General features: G+C 45.5%; 2 protein-coding genes across 2 annotated transcripts in view; one reads left to right on the forward strand and one right to left on the reverse strand.

Moving 5' to 3' along the window:
- LOC134151759 (perilipin-3-like) overlaps positions 1 to 17,390 on the forward strand; it is a 138,317-nt gene that overhangs the window by 16,989 nt on the left and 103,938 nt on the right. The window lies entirely within an intron of this gene.
- FEM1A (fem-1 homolog A) lies at positions 1,882 to 6,083 on the reverse strand. The gene has a single exon (XM_062596269.1). It carries the CDS (start codon positions 5,875 to 5,877, stop codon positions 3,829 to 3,831), a length of 2,049 nt encoding a protein of 682 aa, XP_062452253.1. The 5' UTR covers positions 5,878 to 6,083; the 3' UTR covers positions 1,882 to 3,828.

Genomic DNA, 17,390 nt, shown 5'->3' on the forward strand with positions numbered 1-17,390 from the left:
CTGGGAGCAACCTCCACTTAAGATCCACAGCCCAGTTTCAACTGCAGCAGTACGTTCACTCATCCCACATTTTCAAGGAGCTCCTCGCTGTTGCAAACCATGGAAAAAAATGTACCACTCAGGTCTTGTTTTCATCAGGAAAGTATGTTGTGCTTGTGACCCCCTTAATTGTTCCACAATTAAGCTACAGAAATGCTGATACAGCATCCCTATCTTTACACTCCAGACCATGTACGTTGTAAGCTACATGCATATAACATTAGCAAGCTCCAGAGAGCTCTAAAGATGACCATGAAAGTGGCACTAGCAACTGGCTCCAGGAAAACCTTGGGTGAACTTCTCACCACTTTTGCATTTCTGAAGAAACCTGTATGGAAGCCTTTAATGTCCACAGAGCTGATTGAGAGTTGTTTTTTTTCTTCTTCTTCTTCTTCTTCAAGAGACAGAGTAGAAAGCACTTCTGTGTGTGTGTGTGTGTGTGTGTGTGTGTGTGTGCGCGCGCGCATGTGTGTGTGTGTGTGCGCGCGCACGTGTGTGCTGGGGGGCGGGGAGGCAAATATTTCAATCACAGAAGTGTTCAGCATGGCTCCTGGAGGGCAATGCGCTACAGCAGGAACTATAGCCCAGAGAAAACCTCCATGCTCCATCTCAGGTAATTGCTCAGATAATAAAATCATCATTGAAACATTTCACTGCTTCCCAAACTATCTATTCTGTCCTGCATACAGGAGCTGGCCCAGACAACACCTACAATAAATAATAACTGTTCATAGTAATTACGCCTAGATTCAGGCAGTGATTTTTCCCACCTAGTAATTACCATCAACATTTAATTGCTAGGTCCTCACTGTGTAATCACAGGTTATTTATGCCCTGAAAAAAAAAATTAAACCCCCTTTTCTGTCATACAAAACAGCCTCTTCCATGAGGCTTTTTTACATGATTGGATCCCCCCAGCTACCTGATCCTGGCTCCAGAGCTGCTCCCCCTCCCAGCTGTGGTACAACTCCCTCTTCATCTCTCTCCTCAGATCAGTTCTGCAGATGGGATGGCAGTGAGAGCACACCACAGTCAGGAATGACCAGCCAGTGTCTCAGTCCAGAGGCTCTTCCAGTTCCTGTACTGCTGTGACAGCTGCTCACCTGCGTACCTCACCTCAAGATCGCTAACTGTGTAGCATTATGATAGGAGAAGCATCTCCCACGGAACTGCAGACTTAATGTCATCTCACATTTACAAAGAAAACAGAAGGGAGCAATGCTGACAAATGTGTCAAGAATGGAGCAATCAATGCAGGAGCAAACTTTCAAATACTTTACGCATCCATGTACTCCCATCTCCCCAGGGAAGGCTGGCATTTCTGAAAATCCAGCTCTGCCTTACTGGGAACTAACTCCAGTACTTTTAATTCTTCCGTCTGCTTTTGGCCACCCACTGACATCTTTGGGGTTTAAAAATAAAAGTTGATGATCGCCACATCGCACCTCTCTTCCTGCATGCTGTGCGAGGCCTTAATTCATCATAGTACTTTAAACACAGAAGTAAAATGGTGAAGTCAGTACTGAAGCTTACAAACAGTTCCAACCACATATAATGCAGGTAGCATCTCAGTCAACAGGATATCATCCATTCTCACTGCTTCATTTATATCAAAAGATAATGCAAAGTATTTAAAGAGAGGTGTGCTTTGAGTGTCAGTGTTACCCTTTTTCAGGTGCGAGTATTTGCAATCACTCCTAAGAGTAAACTCAGATGAAATGAAACACTCTCCTGTTGATTGCAAAAACCAAGTTATTTCCATATCAATAAATACATCATCCCTAGAAAACGAGCAAGAGCTGAAAATAGAGGCTTACCAGCAAAAAGTCCAAGGCACTTGCATTCTAGCAGCCATTTTTTGTTTTATTATTTAAAGTTAAGAGCGCTCATCAGCTCACAAACTAACAAATTCCATATCCGCAGTTTAGTTCAAATTTCAGCCAAAAGGAGGGAAAAAAAATAGAACACAGCCAAACTAACTCTCCACTTTATGCCTTGATAAAAGTTAAACCTCCTTGCTTTATAAATAAAAGTTATAGTTAACACTGCAAAAATGTAACTGCAGATCTACAGTATTTTTAATGGGCAGAGAGCATTGGATTATTGAGGTTTATGGATATGCTGGCTTATAAATACAAGTATAGAAGCTTCAGTAGCATATAGTGCATGGCTGTTCATCAGGCTTCTGCTCTCCCAGTCTTGACCTTTTCTCAAAGCTCAGAGGCAGGTGCTTCACCCTCAGCTATGCTTTCCACTCTGCCTGGGCCAAGAAATGAGCCACAGGCTGCCAAAGCCCAGTCGCTCCGGCTACAAGAAGATAAACTGCTGGCACAGCATCATGTTTACCAACACCAACTGTTTACCACCAAGAAGGGCTCTGTTAATAGAGGCAAATACCTACCCTGAGACTATGGATTTAAAGAGCAAAACAAGTTGGGTGAAGATCCTAATTAAGCAAAGGAGCTTGCTCACACGTAACCAAATGATATTTCAGTTTCAATCCTTGAGGTAGTACCATCCTCAGTAAAGTTACAAAAAGAATCAAATGCCAGAAATCAGAAGTTAACAACCCATTCCAGGAAGGTTTCTGGAACAGGATAATTCACAGAACCCACTGAGTTGGTACTAATAAACCTTAGAAGACGAAGAAGGCACCTTTAACTTCATTTCTTCTTTGCTTCTTCCTTCAGACCACCCTCATGCAAACATGCCACAAACATTCACTTGCTTTAATAATCACCCAAGCACCACCCACGCTACAAGTACCTCCCATCCTGGAAGGACTTGCAAGAGCACATCTGCAAAGATGGTTCAAAGTGCATTGGCTTGGCTCCAAAACCTAGCCATATCCATTCTGTACAGTTCAACTTGAGTTCTTGCTGAGCTTTGAAGCTAAAGGACCTCCATCGGGGGAAGAGAGTTAACTTGTGCAGAATGGCCAAGGTAAAGGCCTGAACTCCACATTAGTATCTTGTTTTTAAGTTTGCAGGTTTTCTCCCCATTCATACAAACCAACATCTATTGACGAAACTATATAACCAGAACTGACCTTACTATATCTTAGAGGATTGAAGAAGTCTTGCAGCATAGATAGGGCCTGGCTCTAAAAGAGAAAAAATAACCAGCTTTACGCACAATCATTGAAATCTCAGGCCTTTAACACCACTTGCTACTTGGCCAACCAACCAAAGAAAAAAAAAGTCCTCAGCATACCCAGCCCTACTGCCATGCAAGGCAACTACCTCAGCAGAGCACAAGCCACTCGGCCATTATACTCAGGTACTGAATCTGTAAAGGGGGCAGGGGAAGAATTAGTTGGAAGATATTTTATTCCTCACTTATATTCCTATCTGTTCAGTACATGGGACGGGAAGGGCTAGAGCACGTTTGTGTTGTGTAGCTGCTCCAAAGCATAACAGCTGAGTTAATCCAGCACTAATGGGAGAGGCAGAAGGTCCCAAGGATCTGCATTTTCCTTCCTCCTCAGGACAAGTCGGTTGGCATGGGAAAGGGCAGGGGCTGCAGCCTTCTCTGGATACAGTGCACTGGAGATATCTGGTACGTGAAGGTGACAACAATGAGACAGCATGAGCTCTAGTGCTTTCTCCTCCTCCCCTACCCCCGCACATGCCAGCTTGATGGTGACAGATGAGGACAAAGCCTGCAGCCCGTCTCAGCACAACGAAGGCCTTCAGCACCTTGACAAGAACGGTCTGAGATCTCAGGCTGCACTACCTCTTCAGTGTGAAACAGATCATAGGAAAGGCTGAGGACTTCAGCTCTCCCACTCTAGTGCAGTTCTATGAAGGCTTCCAGCTCCTCAGGGATGAAACCCTTGTAGGGAATCTTGTGCTTGTCCAAAGCACGAGCAGCAAGGCACTGGAGGGTGATGTAATTGAAGGGCTGCATCATGCTCTTAGTGAGCAGCTTCTCATCCAGCAGCTCATACGCAGTCTGCTTGAAGGCATTGGTGGCATCCATGTGGGCTCCAGCCTCCATCAGAGCACTCATGATGAGCGGGCAGTTGTTCCGGGCAGCAACATGCAGAGGAGTGTTGTTGTCATAGTCACGGCTGTCTGGGTCAGCCCCACACTCCAGAAGCAAGTTCACAACATGGAGCGATGGGAACTTGCCAACTGGGTAACGTCCCACTGTTGTGGTATCCTTGTCCACAGCCATATGCAAAGGCGTGAAGCCATTCTTGGCTCTGGGGCTGCACTTCAGCAGGCGGTAGATAGTCTGACGCTTCTGGTGTTCCTGCTCTGGTGTGCACTCCACCTTCTCCAGAAGGAAGACCAGGTGGAGGATAATGGCCAGCGTCTTGGTGAACTGTGCCGAGTCAACTATAGGGTCCTTGCCATGCACAAGTGCTCTCTCCACCTCCCGGACCCCTTTGCTCAGTACTCCCATGAGGTCAGAGAAGCCCAAGTGGGTAGCTAAAGTGCCTTTGGAGCGGTCCTGAAGCACATAAGAGAAAAGCTCAGCAAAAGAAAGGAAGCTACTGGCAGTCATAGGGCTGAGGGGCTCCAAGTTGCCTTGCTGCATGTCCAGAGCATACTTCCACAGGTTAATGCAGCGTTCAAAGTTGCCAGAATCAGCATAGACTGCCCCTCGGTAACGGATGTAATAGGAAGTGTCTGGGTGAGAAGGACCCAAGATGCGCTCTCTAATCAGCAGTGCCTGCATGCGCATCTCATCTGGATCAGTGATCAAGGCTTCCAACTCCTCCAGCGAGCTCACTTCCCGTGAGTAGTCATATGCTAACACCAGCTGCCGGGGCTCAGGTTTTGGCAGGTACTGCCCACCCTCACACCGAAGCTCCATTGCCTTTCGCCAGTACTTGTGGGCTCCCAAAAGGTCACGTTTCTTATCTACAAACGTGGCACCCAGCAACTCCAGTGCTTCCACAGCAGCTTCTCGAGTGCAGAACACGTTAGGGACCTGCTGTTCATCCTGACTGCAAGCTGAGGCACAACATCTCCCATGTCCCCCCTCAGTACAGCACTGAGGAGATTCCTGGTCAGCACTGCAGCACCTCTGATGGCCCCCGCCTGATGCACTAGTCCCATTCTGATTCCCTGCAACTTCCTCTTCCTCCTGCTGCAGCCCACCCTGGATGAGGTACTCTACAATGTTGGTGTGACCGGTAACGCTGGCAGCTAGCAGAGGAGTCATGCCATAGCCATCCTTCTCCATGCGGGCTTTGGAGCGGAGCAGTAGCTGCAGGATCTCCAGACTGCCAGACTCAGCGCAGTCATGCAGGGCAGTATTCCCCTTCACACTCCGGCGGTTGACATCGGCCCCCTTCTCTAACAAGTAACGTGCAATTTCCCGGTGTCCTTTGTAGCAAGAAATCATCAAGCAAGTGTGTCCGTGCCGGTTGGCTACTTCCAGGTCAGCACCACGCTCCCCTACCAAGTAGCGCACGATCTCCAGGTGCCCATCAAAGCAAGCAGCCCGCAGCGGCGTGGAGTTGGTCAGTGTGGTCTGGTTCACCGACGCACCGTGATCCAGCAGGCTACGCACCACCCCCAAATGCCCAGCAGCAGAAGCCGCCCACAGCGGCGGGGCCCCCTCGATGGTCTCCCCATCGAAGTTGACAGAGCCTCCCTCCTCCACCCGGGCACCGCAGTGATCCAGCAGGTACTCCACCACCTCCAGGTGCCCGTGCCGGGCAGCGATCAGCAGTGGGGTGCTCCCTCCGCCAGGGCCGTCGCCCCCACCCGGCCCCGCCGTCAGCGCCTCCAGCTCCTCCCGGCTCCGGCTGCCCAGCAGCTTCTGCAGCAGCTTCAGCTTCCCATCGCGGGCCGCGTTGTACACGGCCGTGCGCAGGTCCATGGCGACGGGGGCCGCGGCGACCGCACCGGCCACCTGCTGGCCATGGACTGGCTGCTCCTCCAAGCCCCCAGCTCGGCCCGGGGCAGGGGAACGGCGAGGCGCGGCCGCCGGGGAAGCGGAGCCCTGCGGGGCCGCGGGCGCAGCCACAGAGACGCCTCTCACCCCGGCAACGCCAGCAACCTTCACTCCCTTCGCCCAGCCGCCATCTTAGGTTATAACGCGAAACAAAATGGCGCCCCGAAGAGCACGGAGGGGGCGGGGTGGGAGGAGGACGCTGGGAAATGTAGTTTAACGCTTCGCCGCCGCCCCGGCCGGCAGGGAGGGACGAGCGTCCCGACGCCTCCGTTTCCCAGCAGGCAGCGGTAAAGCGGGGCGGGCGGAGTCCCCAGGAGGTGCCGGTATCCCGCGCGAGGCCTCCTGGGAAATGTAGTCCTTTTCCCCCCCGGCACCCCCTTCCCGGGGAGCATGGGGGTGCCGGGACCGCATTTCCCAGCGCGCCCTGCGCGGCGCGGCCGCCGGCGGGTCGCCGCGGGGGCTCCTGGGGAGGGGAGCGGGCCGGCGCCTCAGGGCTGGCGGGGGGGTGTCGGGGCTCGTCCCGTCCTCGGACACCCGAAACGGCCGAGGCGAGACCTGGCGCGGTGCCGCCTCCTCCCTTCTGCGGCACCTCTCGGCTGCCCGGGGCCGACGGGCGAGCTCGTGGCGCCCGGAGGGCTGCAGCGGGGCCCTCACGGGGAGCGGGAGGGTGCTGAGCTGCTCCCCGCCCCTGGGCGCCCTCGAAGCCCCGGGCGGGTGGGTGACCCGAGCTCTCAGTTCCTGTGTAAGGCAGTTATGACTTTTTTTTTTCTAACCTTCATTTTTCTTTCCCCCTACAACTCTACAAGATGAGCAAATTTCATTTGAGGTTTTATTTTCATTCAATTCCTTGAAACAGTCGAAGCTGAAATTACAATAGTTGTGCAGTGTGTTAGTGTGTTAGTCCGATGTATTTTAAAAACGGGAGTGTGGTGGTTGTAATGAATCATTTCGGTAAAGTATTTTAAAGTTTACATTTTTTTTCTGCCAAGGACGATGTTGTCTCGAGGTAGTAAACACTATGCTGTCTGTAGCAGCAAACATGACTCAGTTCCCATTGATCCCTGCTGTGTGACAAGATGTACAACTTTTTCCATTCCTGAATTAAAAAAACATGATTGGAATAAGGAAAAATATTTCATGCAGTAACAGCCTAGCTTAGATTAGCAAAGCTTTAGTTACCAGATCCTATTTTTAGGGCATAAGTTCAAATTTAAGCGGCTCTAATCTTCATATGGGGAATTGGCACAGAGTTTCTCCTGTTGTGTTTTATTTATAGCTGTTTCTTCTCCTTTCCAGGGAAATAATATTAGCCTCGTTATTTCCATTATTATTATTCTGTCCATCATTATTATTATTCAGTCCATCCGTTTAGGTCCTGTCTGGAATTACCTAGGATTATCTTGCTAATGCATGTTGCCTTCACACAGAATATCATTTTTGTTGCTAAGAAACTGCTTTTGCATAGCAGACAGTGTGGGCCTAATTTTCACTTCAGCAGCTGTTAAAGTCAACGGGAGCAGCAGGTGCTCAGTGCTCCTGAGAGCCAAAGCCAAAGTGTCCATGGCAGAATTCCCACAGAAGGTTCGCCTCTGCATGCGGCTGTGCCATCCGTGTGTGCCGTGCGCTCAGAGCCCGAGCAGCGTCACACTTGGAAAGAAAATGAACAAAGGTGCCTGAGCATCTCTAGTGAATGCATGTTGTGCAAGTGTAGTTTCCTTCATGCCAAGACAAGAAAATTGGCTGTGTGCTCTGGAACATACTTGGTATTTGAGAGTATTTCTATGTTCCTGGTGCGCACAGATGTGTGAATATGCGCCTAAGTTCACAAGCTGAAAACTGTTCTTTTAAGTAAATAACTGTCAGCAAAGAGTTTGGGCACATATGGTTCATGTTTAACATTAACATGTGAGCCTTCCTCTGTGTGTCTGTGTGCAAATAGCTAATTATGTATGAATATCTAACAGCTGACGCCTGAATGCATGAGCACGGTGTATGTATATATGTGTGACTGTGTGCATGGGTATGTGTAAGCATGTCTGTATCCATATGTATGAATATCCCATGCATGAAATCCCCAGCACTTGGGCTGTTTTACGTTGCAGGTCAAGGCACAGACACAAATACTGACATTTCCTCTCCCCGCTGTCTCTTTCATGTTGCTATGGTGATCAAATGTACTCACACTTTTATCTGAAGTATCTATTAACTAAAGCTTCATAATAATTTTCCTTCCTTGCAATGCATATGGAATTCACAGGAACACCAAGTAGGCTTTTTAGGTCCCATACTTTCTGTCAGAGCCTGCTCCCAATTCGTGGATGAGCCATCAGAAATATCACAAGGTAAAAAGGCAGCTGATGAAAATATTTTTTTCCATGAATAAAGAAATTGCTTATTACTAAGAAACCTTGAGCATGAAGAGCACGAGAAGCAGGGTCACAAAGGCATCTCGCTATGGATTCAGAGGCACAGATATGAAACATAATTGAGCCTCTGTACCAAGGGCTGCCTCACCCCCAGCCCAGCTGTAAAAGGATTGTTTGGTCTGGGAAGTCAAAGACAACTGAAGATGGTGCCAGCTGCGTTGCTTGCCTGAGACTGATGTGCTGTAACAGCATTAGCCTGAAAGGTCAGGGACAGAATTTTGTTTGTGAGAGGGGCAGAAACTGGTGAAACTCTTGATTCTCCCTGATCTCATTTCCTTTGTCACATTGGTTCTTCTGCTTCCTTTGGCTCCTCTTACTGAGGACACCAGTCAATGTGTAACACCTTCTCTAAATTTGTGACTGAATTGAGCATCACTGTGATGGACAAGCTGCTCTTCGTCATACACAGGGGCACTTCCAGGACAGAACTCAAGCTACCGCTCCTTCTCAGAGAAGCTGCCAGGAAACCTTCATTTGCAGGTTGCTAATGCAGACTGGATTTGAACACATGACTTAGCAATCAAGAGCTCAAAACAATCAGGTCCCCCATCTAAAGAATATGTCCTCCACAGGGCCCTGGAGACTCCTATGAAGGTTTTGTAGGGTAATGCAGATAAAGCCCCAGCCTGTATTCTGAGAATATACAGGGAAATTAAATACCCACTGGAGAAAGAGAAGATAAAAAAAAAGAGAGACGTTTTGACAAGGCTGCCAGATTGTGTGGCAGGAGGGTTAATCTCTCTTTTTCTTTTTTTTTTTTTTTCTTTTTTTTTTTTTTTTTTTTTTTTGGAAACTGCCATTTCATATTCCCTTTCAGACAAGCTGAATTACACAGTACTGGCTGCTGGAGGAGTTGCATAATTTTCTTCACAGAAATAATGACAGGGTACTTAAAAAGCAAGTGAATGGATGGGTAAAGTACTGGGCAGAGACTTAAGAAATCTAGGCTGAGACACCACCTCTACTAGAGACTCCTTTTGTGACCTTGGGCTGGTCATTTAATCTTCCTATGCCTTATTTCCCTGCTAGTAACATGGGAATAACAACTGTCTTATCTATTTAGATTGTAAACTCCCAGTCTGCAGGTTATCCCTTCTGTGCTTACAGAGCAACTGAAGCAAAAGAGCATCAATGCATGCTAAGGTGTCTGGGACAAACATGACAGAGAAAGTAAATAGTAATAAAAGGGTTTGGCTCTATGGGGGTTTGGAACTTTTTGGCATGAAGTGGTCAAGGATTCCTAAGCCAATTCTCTTCCCACAAAATGTGTACAAGTTTGGATCTGTGCTAATAGTTCCAAAAACATATAGATTATGAACTAAGTCCTTACTGATCTACTGAATGCCTGAGTTACTTCTGAGATGATAACTGGGTAATTTGGATGCTTGCAAATTTTTTTTGCAAGGTCTTTGTGATTAGCTTGTCACTGCATTAAGGGCTAGCAGCAGATTGAGTCGAGATCCTATTTTTTTCAAAGTTTAAATTTAAGTCTGCAGACATCTGTGCACCAAGTTATTGTCAATCTGCAGCTTTTAGGGGTTTGTCTAATTTCCAGATATCGGAGGAAGATGACCTCTTGCTACTAGGTCAAATAAAGACAAGATCTTCTATATTTTAAAGCAGCTACTTGAGAAATTTGCTGTACAAAGGGAGCAATTCTAAAAATAGTGAGAAATGGCATCATGACATTAGCAGGAACAATGACCCAATACCCAACTTGCCGCAGGGGCTTTTGTCCTATAACTACCTTCATCATTAAGGCTTGTGATGACATTATTATCTGTGCTTATATAGGGCACTGAGGTCGTGGCTACCTGGAAGGAAAGGTTTTGATCAGACTGGAGAAGATGAACAAGCAGGAGAGGCATGTTGGGTAACACTAAATCAATGTAGTTTCATTTACATTAGACACCAGCCTGGCAATTCCAACATTAATGGTTGCAATGCTGCCCTCTGAATTTTTGTAGATTTAATATATTAGTGGAGGAGTAAAATAAAGAGGGAGTATGAGTCGTTTGTCCTTATCATACATGGATCTTTTCTTTCATGCATCATCAAAGAATAGTGATTTGTACGGTTGTTAAATTCCTTTGGCAGCAGATTTCCTGGGATAAGTATTGCTCTGCTCCTACCTCACTGATTATCTACAATGATAATAACAATAGTTAGTATCTTTGAAACTTGACCCTCTTTTTCCCAAACCAAAAAGACTGGCTCTGAGGCAAATGGCAAGGTAGAAAGAGCATCAGACTTGGACCTAAGACTCAATTTGCTTTTGTGAGGCCACCAATTTCCATTGTGTGTTTGGGCAAGTTATCACCTCTGTCCTGTCCCACAGTTCTCCTGTGTAACATGGGGCTACCTGTTAGGCACTGTGAAGGAATAAGGTGCTCAAACAGAAAAGCGATGAGGGACAGAGGTTTCTAGATAGAGTAACTAAATTAGCCATGTTCCTAAGAGATGAGAATCATTATTTTCTTTTACAGAGACACAGAATAAGGCAGAGACTGGCCTAAGAAGCTGCAGCAGGTTAATAAACACATAGGAAACAGCATCTAGTAGACCTGACTACTATTCAGTACCAACTACAAACAAAGAAGTATGGGAACCACTGAGCACCTGGATGTTATTGACTGCCTACAAGGACTATAGTGTAGGTTTATAAACTAAAAAACATAGAGATATGAAGGTCAGTGGACTTTTTGTCTTGTAGACACCTGCCGTACTATGCCCTGGTGCTCTACTGCACCAGAGTTACAGATATTTGTCAAAATGGGGTTCTGTTTTCAACTCAGATGACCTAGTTGAAGGAAAAGCCACAAAGACTTAGGTTCCTAAGTCATGTAGACCCTAAGAATAATGCAGGTGTGCAATGCTGCACATCCTGTTTAGGTAACAAAACAGGCAAAGAAAATGCCACGCAGCACCAACACCAGAAATTATTAAACATGTTTCTGTACTGTTTTACCACTGACATTGGCAGGATCGAAGATTTTCAGTTTTGCATTTAAATATCTTTAGAATGGAGGCTCTTTGTGGTATGAAAATTTACCCTTTTTGTTTTTAAAACCTTGCTGGAAGCAAAGGGCTAGATTTTTGAAACAGTCCTTTTTGGGCGTCGAGGTACAAGCAGGAGCCCTAAGTGCCCAGCAGACCTCTGAGCTCTCAGCAGCTCATGTTCAAGTCCTGGTTTTGCCACAGATTCTTTGTGGAGCCTTTGAGTCAGTCACTTAACCATTCTCAATCCAGAATATGAAGACAATCATACTTGTTTTCTATGTGAAATTGCTTGGAAGTTAAAGCAAGTGAGCGCCACTCTTAGAGAAAACTGCTCATGGCTGCAGGATGAGCCCCACAGCTTCGTTCATCCTGGAGGCTCCTCCTGTTGCTTCATTCAGATAGCAAATGTGATTAACTCCAAGAGGATGAAAACTGAGGAGCAGAGTAAGTCACAGTCCCTGCCTTAGAGACTTATATAACACCTTCAGTGTACCAAAGCGTTTTAATACTTACTTAGTTTTCAGGTCTCAACAGTTGCACCAGGTACAGGGCTCTCAGGAGGCAGCTGGCTCCCTGCTGTGTCACCCAGCCCCTGCTGTCAGTGATCTCTCCCGCCAGCGAGGGTGAGGATCTGTGCTGTATGGCAGGCTATGATTTGTTGTCACCTTTATAAATCAGAACAACAAAATCACTAGTCTTCCACACAGAGCCAGACCACCAAGAGCAGCAGTTCCTCCTTAGACACGTCCTCCACTTCTTCTTCTGTTACCTTTCCTCACTGGTTCACATTCTTTCAACACTTGTTTCTCATTTTAGGGATGGTGACTGTCTCTTTTTGCATGTTAGGGAGTGCAAAAAAGTAGTGTTCTCTGTGAGACAATGTCACTTCTCACTATAATCATCTATCCAATTTTCTGACTCTACCTGTGATTTTCCACTCCACTTTCTCACATAGGAGACCACATATGCCTACAACAATTTGGATCATGTTTTTTCAAGGATTTGGGGACTCAGTAGGGTCTCCTTTTTCCTTGTCCTATGATAAACTTCTCTCACAGTGCTCCATCAACCTGCTTATCTCCCAGCTGTACATTGGTCTGACTAAAGTAAGTAAATGCAATATATACTTGGGAACGCTAGAGAAAAGGAGTCAAGTAGCAAAGAAAAAGATAGGATAATGAGAACGCTGAGCTTTCTGGAATCCTACTAAGAGAGTGATTTAAGCAAGAAAAAATCTCTTTGCTGCTTCCTTTTCTTTGGATTTATTGAAGAACAATCTTTATTTCACCCCCAGTTTAGTTTTGCTTCCACTTTCCAGCTTTCTTCTGCTAATACCTCACACATTCATGAATAACACGTGAAAGGACAATACTGGCTCACATCCAAGGAAAGGATCTTACATTTTTCCTTTTCACTGCCACCCTTTAAGTCAGACATACTTACCTCAGCCACTGAAAATCAGACAAGGACAGTATCCTTCCTGTCTTCTAACCTAGATTGTTAAATGTACTTTTGTGAGCAGTTGTAACAGGGAGAAAGAAACGCAAGTAGCCAGCAACAGCCTCAGCTTTGCAGAGCAGCTTTGGTGAAAGACTCTTTTCATAGCAGGAGAAAGTGTTTTTAGCACAAGGAAAGAGTTTGCTGGTGCTGAAAGAGGTTGTGCCCTGTGCAGTCCAGTCTCTCTCCCTCTCCCTCTCTTTTTTTTTTTCTTTTCTTTTCTTTTTTTTTTTTTAAGCATGTGTGCTTTCTATGGACTTTAATCAAACTCCAGATGGGCTGTTCAATGTGGGGATTTGTGCTGCTGCTCGCGAGATAACAATCCATTGTGCTAGCCTAGATAGCAAGTGTGTTTGTGATAGCTAGATATCCTCCTGATATGAGGAGATGTCCAGGTGGTCTTATTTAACAGGGAGTATTAGTAATACTGCCATTGTCCAGGTAATCAGATAAAAGTGCAGTCCAGGTGTTACCCTACACCATGTTTGTGCAATGACATTGCCAAGTGCTGATTGCTACCTACATTAAAATAGAGACCAAACACTGCAGACAGGACGCTCCTGGGTGATATTTCCTGGTACAAGATTGCCATCATCCCCAAGGCTCCTGGGATAAACCATTTAAAGTAGAAAATTTAATCTGCATATAAACTGGAACACTAGTGAGCATGCACCCCTTGCTCACACTGAGTACAAATTCACTGTTAGATGCCCCCTCTATTCAGTCTCTGGCTGTTTTCCTGACCTATGCTTAGATATCCTAAACTAAGGCATTTCCTCTAAAATGTAGCATCTTTTCTTCTCTGCCCTACTGCAGGATGCATCCAGATGAAAACACTTAGTGGGGCAAGACAGTTTTCAGAAATAGTTTGTCTAGGACAATTCAGTATTCTGCTGTGGACCATTAGAAGAGAGAGTGAATTGTAAAGGTGATTTATGAACCTGAAAGGGAGAAAATAGTTTGGAAAATGCCAACTTGGACTGTAATCTCAGTTGACAAGAACATTTTACAGTTCTTGTTCTGGAACTGTACTCTGCCTAGCATAGTGATATGCCAGGTCTGTGAAGGGATTTACAACAAATTATCACTAGACAATCAAGTAATAGTCAAGATAGAAGAAGTAACTGTTCACCTTGAGCAAGGGAACAAGACCCTCTGTTGTTTTTACACATACATATTCCCCTTCCGAGTATGGTAGTTAGTAGAAAACATAAACACAGTCAAGGCTCAGAGGTGTATGAGACTTTTGTCTAGACTTCAGAGAGAGTGATCTGTCCCTGTAGGACCATATTTCTGAGGATGAGAGCTGCCACTTTTAGTTTTTCACAGAGATTTTGGCAATGTGGAAGATGATGCCTCCTTGTAATTGTAGCAGATGAAACCCGCAGTGCTGAGGGGCTGCTGCAGTTTCTTTGTAATTGTTTATATAGACAGGATCTAAACTTAGCTACAGAACATGAAGAAAAAAACCTGGTCAGAAAGAATGGGGACTCAAGAGCTTAGCCTCCAGCTATCTTAGAAGAGACTGGCTCATCACGGAGAGATCCCCAGCTGCACTTCCAGGCTGCAAATTAAACAAACAGTATTTCCTATATAACAGACCACAGGGATGGCAGAAAGAACAGTGTGGCCTTATTGCTCTTATTTCCTTTAGTTTCAATCTCTATCCTCTGTCCCCCACCTCTTTCTAGACTGGTGTTGCCCACTTTACCCGATTTGTTATTTATTACTGTGGTTTAAAGAGAGGCAGGGGGAAAAATGCTCAGTGCAAATTATATTTTGAGCTGTTGTGCTTTGCCTCTTTGGCGGATAATAAATCTCTCTGGCAATGCTCCTCTGTATAGGATTTGTCATTAAATGCAATTAAACAAACCCTGCAGGTGTCCATGATCAGGCCTGCAGCAGCCCATTCACAACTGCAATGTTATTATCATCCTGACAACAAAACACCAGATATTTCCTGAGCTCCTCTGATCGATGAGCTTGCCTGATTTGGAACTGGAGGGAGGAGAGACGGGGGAACAGAATGGTTCAAATGCTCTTTAGATTTATTGACGGAAAAGTCAAAAAGCTGCTCACAATCAGAAAGAAGGGGGAAAAGAGAACAACAGAGGAACGGGAGGGCTGACTGGAAAAGAAGACAGAAGGGTGTCTGGGAACAAAAAGATAGAAATGAGACAGCCTATCACATGATATCCATGTAGCTAATGATTTTGTTAAGATATAAGACTGGAATTCAGGAGAAGCACAAGCAAGGTATTTCAAGTACAATTCTTCTCATGCAACTATAACCTATTAACAGTCAGATATTTTAGTGTAAGCTAGTCATGTAGGTTCCCTTTGCACAGTACAAAACTGGTAGGTTGACTTGGTGTCCAGAGATACTTGTTTTTCTCCATTAACTGTAGATGGAATTTAAATGAGTAGCTTGGACCAGATACCCAACTAATTGCAAATCTCACCCTTTAGAGTCAAAGGAAATGGCTTTTGCTGAAGGCGTGTTCCTTTCTATCTCCATTCACAAGGATGCATTTCCTGGTACAGAAGGAGGGCATGCTACCCAGTCATGGCTAATAGTATAAGGCAGATGCAACAACATTTGCACCCGAATTGCTAACAATTGGGGATCAGGAAGAAAGTCTTGTAGCTTATTTCAACCATCCCAGGTGATATTCACAGTGTGAAGGTCAGGGATTCACAGGGGACTGACTGCCTGCCATCAAGTCCAGTGAGACAGAAAATTTTGCAAACACTAGTCAAATTATTCTGCTTGAATCATTTGCTCAGCTCAGCCTCAGGGTGCTCTGAGGATGAACTTCTTTCCTCTTCCATTCTCACCCCAGGAATCCAAGCTTAATCCAGTTGATTGCGGGGGCACATACAGAATTGCAGTGACAAGAGATAGCTTGTATTTCCATGGTGCTTTTGCAAATGCGTAGTACCACAGGAAGAACGCAAATTTTAGATTGGAAAACGGGAGTTAAACGAACAGGCATAAGTAGTGTATGTGCATCTGTAGAGTGTAAGGGATGATGGTTTACTTCTAGAAAAAAACTATTCTCAAGGTCTTTGACTAGCATGCAAAGGTGATATACTGAGTTTTTAAGGCCTCTTATGAAATACCCAGTAGGGCAATAGCACAACACTCTGTTTTACTGACATCAACATTGAAGGATGAAGTGAGGTTATGGCAGAAGGAGTCAAATTTTTTGCTATCCATCTTTAATTCTCAGGCTGACAAATTCCTTAGACCATATATCTACACTACTATGCAATGCTGTTCTTTGGCTCCTTGATTGCTAGGGCAGTCCTAATTTCTATACGAAAGAATGTCCTCTTTTTCTTACTCTCCTGCTCAAATATTGGAGAATTTCCCTCTACCACTCTTTGTCCTGCTCTTTCCATATACTATTATCATTTAATCTGCTATTTTGTGCACATTAATATGCAATTATCTGGTGACAGAAGTCAGCTTGCTCTGTTGAAGTTAGCAGAGCTGCCACATTGCTATGCTAGCACAGAATTTGGCCTGCAAGTCTTTATCAGCTAACTATGAAAGGTCAATTCACTGGATACATCAGTGGTTCCCCATTTGTGGTCCTTGGGTCAGTGGAAGTTTGCAAGATTCTTGGAAAGATCCAGTTACGAATAATATTTATGAATAAGTCCATTTTTCATGGATCCACCTATAGTCCCTGGCAAAGTTTGAGTGTGACACTGGTTCAGACCATTTGGAAGATGAAAATGGACATTAAACATGGCACTGTCTCTTTTTAAGCACCTTTCTAGCTTCTTCTGTTTCACTCATTTTCTGCCTAGACTCTGCTCTCAGATATATGTCTATATCCATAAACATCTCTGATTTCTTCATCCCAGATGCTGTAGGATTTATATGGGGTGACAGAGCTGACACAAAGGGAAGTGTTCTATTCTAGGAAAAAAGACCATCCAGCAGACAAGAACTGGCATGTCCCAGCTGCCCGTCTGAGGAGCTCAGTGGCTGTTAATAAGTGTCACTGGGACGGATCTTCAGCTGGGTGTAAATGAGCACTAGCTGATTGTAACTCCACAAGGACTTTAGTGAAACTATGTTGATTTACACCAGATGAGCAGCTGGTCCAGTGCTCAGGCTAGCTGGGGAAAAACCCCTGGAGTTTCCATCAGTGAGTGTGAGAGCCGGGTAGAAGCTAGCTGCATGTGTGAAGGGCTGGAGGAGAGCAGACAGAAAGCAAATAAAGGGAAGAATGGGAAATGTGCACCTTATTGGACTGACTTCTCCAATGAGTGCATTTTTTCCTCTTTCCGGTTCCCTTCTTCCCCATCTCTAGCAGCTCCTCTCTCGCCCGCTCTCTCCCTGTGCTGCTCATCTCCCTTTGTGCACCTCTAACCCACACTCTCCTCTCTAAACAGGTGCAGTTGCCACTCAATAGACTTTAATTACCACTTCAAGGGCTCTCACCAGGGTCTGCTGGGAGGGTGGAGATGAATTTTCCTGAGGATTATGCGTATGTCTGA

Source organism: Rhea pennata, chromosome 27 (assembly GCF_028389875.1).
Source record: "Rhea pennata isolate bPtePen1 chromosome 27, bPtePen1.pri, whole genome shotgun sequence".
Classification (NCBI taxonomy): domain Eukaryota; kingdom Metazoa; phylum Chordata; class Aves; order Rheiformes; family Rheidae; genus Rhea; species Rhea pennata.